The sequence below is a fragment of the Barbus barbus genome (genome assembly GCF_936440315.1).
Source record: "Barbus barbus genome assembly, chromosome: 4".
In the NCBI taxonomy this organism is placed as follows: Eukaryota; Metazoa; Chordata; class Actinopteri; order Cypriniformes; family Cyprinidae; genus Barbus; species Barbus barbus.
Genome location: NC_136732.1, coordinates 25,948,813 through 25,958,034, shown reverse-complemented (window position 1 = coordinate 25,958,034; position 9,222 = coordinate 25,948,813). Strand labels below are relative to the sequence as shown.

The following is a 9,222-nucleotide window of genomic DNA, read 5'->3' as shown; positions in this document are numbered from 1 at the left end:
GTTGGTGGGGAGGGGAATGGAGTTTGTGTATCAGCCTCGCTGTAACTCTTTCACAGCAGGTTGAGAGATGAACGACACCTGATCAGTGCGCTGCTGCGTGCGCGGTGCGGAGCGCGGACTACTTCACTACACTAAGTGCGCGGATGACATAATGTCATTAATTTTAAGACTAAAAAGGATGTAAAATGCTACAGTTCAAAACGGTAAAATGATTTAGTAATTTTAAATACGCATTAAACATATATAAAACTGTAAAATATGAAACGTAATATTTTTTAGGGATTTTATGTAAAAATGTATTAAGTATTTATACATAATATGATAAAAGCTTTTTTATACGATTTTTAAAAGTCAGCTGTTTTAAATCTGCTATATGAATAAGTGTAAAATCAGTCTCTTGCATGATAGAGTAGGCCTAATAGGCCAATATCCGTCTGTATATCTGTTCCATATTCATTAGCAATGTTCAGTCATGTACATACATACTTTAGTGACTGTTAATATGCGTAATTTTAGCACGAAAATGCCTAAGAACTTTTAAAGCAAATGAAACGAACAAGATGTGCTTTAACTGCAGACTGTCAGCTTTAATTTGAGGGTATTTACATCCAAATCAGGTGAACGGTGTAGGAATTACAACAGTTTCCATATGTGCCTTTTTGACATTAGAATAACAAAACTCACATATCTAATAAATTAGCACAAACGTGCACTTTGTGCATTGCATATTTGAGATCAAAAACCTAAAATGTTACAGATTCTTATGTTTGCCATTAATGTTCAAGCAGAGTAGGAAGATAAATCAAGAGTCACATAAATGTTTTTTTTTTATTAAATTTTTAACAAGTTTTTAATAAGGCAGCAGCTATTTGCACTAAGTGCAATTATCTGCACCTCAGTATTGTATTACATTATAAAACAGTACGCAATAATAACGCATTGAGTGTAAATTACAGTTTTAATTCAAATTATTAAATGGATGCCACCTTATTGGGACAATAAAGCCCTCCCTACACCTACCCTAACCCTATATGATACTTTTATTTTCAACTTTTTGATTATTTCCTTAATTTTAATTGAAAATAAATGCCTTTCTGATGCAATATGAGATTTGAAAAGGGAGAAAAAAAAGTTAATGTCTAAAATGCAAAAGAGCATTGACTCGGGGGCCCTCTAGTGTTAGGGCCCTGGGCTGCAGCCCATGTTGCCCATTAGGAAAACGCGGCCCTGCCAATCTGCACCTTATTGATGACCCGTGTTTCCCCAGAAATACTTTGCTATTTAATGCATTTTTCCTTACAAATTGTTTCATCGACATAACAATTCGAGGATGTGTATAAAAGGTATGGCATGATGCCATCCTTCTAGAACAATGTTTATGTTAAAATTGTAAAATAAATGATCAAGTTTAGTTATTCTTATTTCTTTATTGCAAAACGCTAAAACTGGCACCGTTTTGGAGAGAAATATGGGCTCTCATTTTAACCCATATGATATCATGGTGTGTGATGCTGAACTATGAGTTTCTAATGGTGTTTGTATTTGCACTATTCTAAATATTAATATTTTATGTGCAACAAAAGCATGCTGTCTCAGTGGCCTTACACATGATTTTAAATCTATTTTTCAAACCTTATGATTTAAATGGGGATGATTATACTGAGATTAACTTTCATCTTTTCTTCAACTGAATACTGTTTCCGTGCTATTTTGATGTGTTTTAAAGAGTTGGCAGTCAAAATTAAAACTGCTGGATGATAGATATTCTTCATTCTTTATGACAAACAAGATAATGTGAATTACTGAATGTACAACATTTTTTAAATGTATAAATTGCAGTGTACAGCATTTATTATGACGGGGTAGAATCCACAGTACTCACTACTCAATACTCATGAGCACTTTTAAATAGGCTACTCTTTTACTCTTACTCAAGTAGTTTTTTGGACAAGTACTTTTGCTCTACTCACACTACATTTTTTGGAAGGTAATGGTACTTTTGCTTGAGTATATTTTTTCAGTACTCTTTCCACCACTGATAACCTGTAATATTATAATATTATAGTTGCCTGTATAATTTAGAGCATTAGTTAAGAGAGTTTTTTTTTCTTAAGAAAATCAAACTATTGGTACCACCAGATATCATTCTGAATTAATCAGCTATTGGTGCATCTCTAGTAAATTAGGGTGGTGATGTGTCTGATCAAAATAATGTACTTGAATATTAGTAACATTGGAACATTGTAAAGGTACTTTACTTTCCAACGGTTAAAGGCAAATTAGATTTTGCCAATTGGCCTTGATTAATGACTACTTGACTTGATTAATTTGTATTGTAATGTGTAATAACAAATAACAATAGATATGATTTTCAAAAGGAATTTATTATGCATTTATTATGACCGATACATGTTATACATGTACTGACTTCCAGAGACACAATTAGCTGATTGCATTCATTGTTGATGCCACAGTCCTCAAGGCAAATAACTCTGTAGAGCAAAGCAGAGAAACAGACACAGTTAAGGTCTGAACTGTTATTGCAATACATTCTGCAAAGTCAGAACCAAGTATAATAAATCCCATGAATTGTTTATCTTTTTACCTGGTAACGCTCCCATGTCTGGATTTCACGGTAGAAGGCGTTTCCTGGGCAGTCAGTGGAAGTAGCTTGCCTGTGTCCGTATAAGGAGTAAGATGAAGACAATCGATCACCATTCACAGCACAGCTTGTGAAGTCGTACCGCACCATGTTCATCGCACTCTTGATGGGGAGGGTGGAAGTATAATCTCCAATAAAGCTGACACCATAGCCTTTGGAGTTGTACCCATAAGTGTGGGCACCGACCCAATTCCAGCCACGGCCCTCATACATGTTTCCATCAGAACCAGCAACAAAACTACAGGGGGACGAATAATGATAATTATAGGAAATTAAACTGCATAATGGGCTTTATGGTCCAAATTGGGGCTTTCCTAACCTGTATCCAATGTCAGACCATCCATTGGTTTGCTGGTGGTAGCGCTGCATGGAGCGCATGTCACTGGCACATTGATCAAAGGTGGTGCAAGGCTTGGAGGGTTGATATGTGTGGTGGATGAAAAGGTACGGCACAGGAAGAGACAGATAGGAGGGAGAACCAATGAAAGCTGCAGCTCCCCATTGAGACCTTGTAATGATGTTGGGACAGACTTGAGAGGGAAAACGTAATGTGAGAACCCAATATTGCTGCTGACAGATTGCAAATTTGTCATAAAGTGGGCTACTTGGTAGTGCTTAAATTATATTACTTAACAGTAAAATAATATAAAATGTCTGTTAAATATACAGGTCCTTTTCAAAAAATTAGCATATTGTGATAAAGTTCATAATTTTCTGTAATGTACTGATAAACATTAGACTTTTATATATTTTAGATTCATTACAACACAACTGAAGTAGTTCAAGCCTTTTATTGTTTTAATATTGATGATTTTGGCATACGCTCATGAAAACCCAAAATTCCTATCTCAAAAAATTAGCATATCATGAAAAGGTTCTCTAAACGAGCTATTAACCTAATCATCTGAATCAACTAATTAACTCTAAACACTTGCAAAAGATTCCTGAGGCTTTTAAAAACTCCCAGCCTGGTTCATTACTCAAAACCGCAATCATGGGTAAGACTGCCGACCTGACTGCTGTCCAGAAGGCCATCATTGACACCCTCAAGCAAGAGGGTAAGACACAGAAAGAAATTTCTGAACGAATAGGCTGTTCCCAGAGTGCTGTATCAAGGCACCTCAGTGGGAAGTCTGTGGGAAGGAAAAAGTGTGGCAGAAAACGCAGCACAACGAGAAGAGGTGACCGGACCCTGAGGAAGATTGTGGAGAAGGACCGATTCCAGACCTTGGGGGACCTGCGGAAGCAGTGGACTGAGTCTGGAGTAGAAACATCCAGAGCCACCGTGTACAGGCGTGTGCAGGAAATGGGCTACAGGTGCCGCATTCCCCAGGTCAAGCCACTTTTGAACAGAGAAGCAGCACTGGACTGTTGCTCAGTGGTCCAAAGTACTTTTTTCGGATGAAAGCAAATTTTGCATGTCATTCGGAAATCAAGGTGCCAGAGTCTGGAGGAAGACTGGGGAGAGGGAAATGCCAAAATGCCTGAAGTCCAGTGTCAAGTACCCACAGTCAGTGATGCTGGTGTTGGTCCACTGTGTTTTATCAAGGGCAGGGTCAATGCAGCTAGCTATCAGGAGATTTTGGAGCACTTCATGCTTCCATCTGCTGAAAAGCTTTATGGAGATGAAGATTTCATTTTTCAGCATGACCTGGCACCTGCTCACAGTGCCAAAACCACTGGTAAATGGTTTACTGACCATGGTATTACTGTGCTCAATTGGCCTGCCAACTCTCCTGACCTGAACCCCATAGAGAATCTGTGGGATATTGTGAAGAGAAAGTTGAGAGACGCAAGACCCAACACTCTGGATGAGCTTAAGGCCGCTATCGAAGCATCCTGGGCCTCCATAACACCTCAGCAGTGCCACAGGCTGATTGCCTCCATGCCACGCCGCATTGAAGCAGTCATTTCTGCAAAAGGATTCCCGACCAAGTATTGAGTGCATAACTGAACATAATTATTTGAAGGTTGACTTTTTTTGTATTAAAAACACTTTTCTTTTATTGGTCGGATGAAATATGCAAATTTTTTGAGATAGGAATTTTGGGTTTTCATGAGCTGTATGCCAAAATCATCAATATTAAAACAATAAAAGGCTTGAACTACTTCAGTTGTGTTGTAATGAATCTAAAATATATGAAAGTCTAATGTTTATCAGTACATTACAGAAAATAATGAACTTTATCACAATATGCTAATTTTTTTAAAAGGACCTGTAGCAAAAAAATTAAAGGTGCAGTATGTAATATTGAAAGCTAGCAGTTGAAATGGGTGAAGTCCAAATTCAATATATTGGAGAGAGTTGTTTCTCCCTTCCCCTCTTTCTCAGACTCCCCTGGGTTGCCAGATTGAGGACACGCAACAGGAACAAGCACAGCTGACAATGGAAGGTGATTAATTAACTATCCTCTGATTAATAAACTCATTAGTTCTTTGATTGGTCTTGTGTATATTCCTTGTGTTGATGAGTTCCATTATCCTGTCTACGTCTATCTTAAGGTGTTTTCCTAAGTGAGTTTTGAATTAAAGACTGTTCTCTTTGATTATTTGTCTATGAGCTTTACTTATACTACAGCTTCCCATGGCAGAAGACAGGGCCCAAACTGTTTGAATTTTGCAGTGTTTTCTTTCTTTTTTTGTTTAGTTTTCTCCCCCCATAGACTTGCCAGCTGTTCAGCTGCTCTGCCTAGTCCACACGAGAGACTTTATAGAACTGGCTATACTCACCACATTCCCTGACCGCTTCCTCTGTGTATTTTACCACACTAGCCTTAGTGAGTGGTCCAGGGTAAGCCTGCCCGTGATAGGTCCTGGGGGGGATTTTTTTGCTTTCATGTGCTGGTGAAAACAATTCACCATTGGCCTTGCAGAGGAGGGTTTCATCAGCCTCACTCCAAATCCAAAGCCCAGCCAGTCACCTTACCTGCGCTGCACAGAGCTAATGCCTGAGCCCACTGCAGACACAGAGACAGACCCTACGTTCCATTTGGAAGGGCTCATCCCTATGCCCTAATCCCTTCTAAGCTCTCACTCCGGACGGTTCCCTGTGTAAAGGATCATGGGGCCCCTAAGTGTCCATCAGCTGTACCATTTGAAATCCTTCATTCCGAAGGGCCTTTTGAAGTGGCCAGTTTTGAGCACTTCAATTTGGAACGACCCTTCAATATGGTGGCCATGTTTGTTTTAACTCCAAAGTACCCTTCGGAGGGCGATATATCCCGTTTGGAATGCACAGAGAGTCTGCCACGATGATAGTTCCAGAACGAATAATTTAGCCGACCATCGCCCGACCTGACCAGGTGTGTGAGCCAGCAACATCCCCAAGGGTGTACTTGTTGAGTATCAGGGCATAGAGGGAACCCCTGCCCACACTCCAGTCGCTGAGGGTGAGCTACAGCTGACCTCTGTAATAGTAATTTATATTCTGGAAGAGCGTTCCAGAATATAAATTATTCTTATAACTTATGTTTCTCCCGTTTCCACTGGCTCCCCCCAGCCCTGAAGTCACCAAAGTCTCCTGCATCTTCTGAGCCTCCAGAAGCTCCTGTGTCCTCACTGGTTCCGCCCAGCTCAGAATCTCCTGTGTTCCAGACCCTCTCCCACCTCCTCCTACATATTCTGTCTGTTCCTTGGTCTTGCCTCTGCTGGTTCCTGTTAGTCCCTCAGCTCATCCTCAGTCAGCTCCATCTGGGTGCTCTGATTCGCCTTGGACCTTCCAGTCTCCAGCTCTGCCTTGGCATGAGGATCCCCTGTCTCCACCTTCATCCACTGAGCCCCTGACTCCACCTTGGCCTTCCACCCTTTAGCTCCACCTTGGCTTCATGTGCCCTTGTCTCTACCATGGCATGAGGTTCCCTCATCCCTCTGGCTCTGCCTTAGTCAATCGTCGGCCTGCCTCTGCCATGGGATTCCACCGCGGTCTTCTGGGTTCCCCCCTCGGTCCCATGAGCCGCCAGCTCCACCATGGCCCTCAAGGCCTGTGGTGTCACCCTGGCTCCGTGTCTCCTCAGCCTCTGGTCATAGAGCTTTTTAGATCAACGCAGAGGCTTTTAGGACGGGTAGAATCTGCAATCTCTGATCCAGTGATACAATCTCTGATACAATATGCTGTGTCAGCTGGCAACCCAGGGTGTCGAAATACTACTGTGTAAATTGGCAGTGGGCAGAATCCCACAAACCAAAACAAAAACACATTCCAACATGGAATGTGCATTTCAAAATAGAATGGCTGCTTCATTTTTTTGAGAAATGAGTATGCAAACTTAACATGTTTCTTAAAAAATAAATATATTATGGTATGTTTATGCTTTAGTACAGTCATAAAAATACAGCATCTTTAAATCAGCTTAAAATATACAGTTTAAAAACAAATTATAAATTATTTATTTAAAAATATAATTTAAATATTTTCATATGTAATAAATCAGTCTTTGTTAACATTAGTCCTTAGTAAACTGATTTAACTATAAAACAGAGTCAGCTTAGAATTTCATTAAAAAAAATCATTAAAAATTTATACTAAGGTAATGTATTCATATAAAAATACTATATTTAAAATATTTTATCAGTATAAAATTGTTAACATAAATGTTTAATTACCAGCATACACATGGACAAACTGGTCAAACCCTTCGTTCATAACGTCATCCAGCCTCTTCCGCTCAGACTCGTTTAGGTTGCGGCGAACTGTTAGAGCCTGGACCATCTGGCTTTTCAGCAAAGAGAAGCTGACGAGCTTTTTGAAGTTGATCCTTCGTTTCTGACTGATCAGACGGGGCGATGCGTCCAACCCTGCGGCATCAGGCTGGTGGCTGTAGTAACTCTTCAGCAGGTCACTCATTGATTGATCACGATGATTAGACGTGGAAACTTCTGACCCGAGAATGAACCCGTCTATACCTCCGGTTATTAGAGCGTCGGTCGCCAAGGAGGGCAAATCAGAGAGAGTGTAGACCTTTGGGGATGAAATGCTATCCCAGAATCCTTTAGTGCCAAAAGGAACAGTGGTTTGCTCATTGTGGACGTGATGTAGAAATGAGGCGACCAGGTTGTCGGTCAAGGTTAAAGGGTAAAGATTTTGGACGGTGGACTGCAGCCCAGCCTCAAGTCCGAGGAGCATTGGGGCCAACGCCACATTTGAACCATCTAACGTGAGAACAACACCTTTCTCCTTACCCAATTCTGCCAGGCTGTGATTAATGACCTCGCTTACATAGGAAGTGACTGATAGCTCTGCCACAAGGTCATGTGCATCACTGAGGTCGCCGAAGTAATGCTTGATGAGGTCGGTTTCAAAGCCAGCAGCCTTACGTAGACCTTTCACCACATCAAGCATCTGAAGACCTGGATTCACAGCTTCAATGCTCTCTACAGCTCTGATGAAGTCCTTCATGTGCTTTGTGGTGGTGGCTGATGGAAAACCAGGGGGGGAAACACAGAAAACAAGAACATTTTAATAGTAACCATTTTCACTCAACCACAGCTATTAAAGCAGTAATATCATGAGGAATCAACTATCAAGAGCTCATTGTTGTACTGTGACTTTTTTTTAGACCCCAAAACATCCTCCCCAATCCATAAAATATCCCACACATTTACTGAAACCAAGTGATAAAATCAACTCTTTGACATGAGTCAAAACTGTATTGTGAAAATGACATTACTGGAATTAATATATTACACATACACAAACATAAACTTTGTGTATTGACACATTTGATATCAATGAATGTAAAATGCTATAGGTTCTTATGTTTTGTCATTGAGGTCAAACCTGGGATTACGTACAGCAATGGTCCGGGTGTGTGTTCATGGTGTGTGTGTGTGTGTGTGTGTGTGTGTTTGTTCACTCCTCACTGATGTGTGTGTGCACATGAATAGGTAAATGCAGAGCAAATTCCTAGTATGGGTTACCATACTTGGCCACACGTCACGTCCTTCCTTTTCCACTATTTTAAAGCTGCAGTCTATAAGTTTTTCCTCTTTGTCGCCATCAACGGCTGTGTCCAAATTCAGGGTCTGCATCCTCCTTAGGATCCTTCCTACCCGGTTGAAGGAGGAGGGATCCTCCGACGTCCGCAAAACCCGGAAGTCGGTGTTTGTGAATTTGGACAGCCTACCCTTCTTTCAGTTCCCTCCCTTACCCGTTGCTCATATCCTGTCGCCTAGCAACCGTGACAGCGCCAAGCAAGAAGCGGGAAAATGGACAAACAAAGAGTTATTCTCCTCATTTTAATTATTTTGGAAGAAATAAAGCAATTAAATAAATTAAATACTTTCTTTGCTCGTTGTCGGAGAGTTTTTTTATATCAGACTACAAGACAGTCACATCCAGGTAAGCCATTATAGCCTATTTTTATTTGTTTTTAAGTATTCTACTAATTTCTCCTACAAATTCATTGAGCCGAAGCATAAACTTTAGCTTGTTTTGTCAGAGAAACTCCTCTCCCACTCCGCTACCGCTCGCGTCGTCCGCCATTACGCTCTGCCGAAAAGAATTATGGGATAGGTAGGACGGGAAAGGATCCACCACACCCATCCTTCCAATTCGGGGAAAA

The 9,222-nt window shown here is 40.6% G+C and overlaps 1 protein-coding gene across 1 annotated transcript in view; it reads right to left on the bottom strand.

The window, feature by feature from the left end:
* Positions 1 to 2,372: 2,372 nt before the first annotated feature.
* Positions 2,373 to 9,222, bottom strand: part of LOC306868783 (N-acetylmuramoyl-L-alanine amidase-like) — a 9,048-nt gene continuing 2,198 nt past the window's right edge. The window contains exons 2-5 of the mRNA XM_079415155.1: positions 7,265 to 8,074; positions 2,982 to 3,192; positions 2,606 to 2,900; positions 2,373 to 2,492 (exon numbers count right to left, since the gene is read on the bottom strand). Coding sequence (XP_079271281.1) covers positions 2,478 to 2,492; positions 2,606 to 2,900; positions 2,982 to 3,192; positions 7,265 to 8,074 — 1,331 coding nt within the window. The 3' untranslated portion in view covers positions 2,373 to 2,477. The remainder of the gene's footprint in view (positions 2,493 to 2,605; positions 2,901 to 2,981; positions 3,193 to 7,264; positions 8,075 to 9,222) is intronic.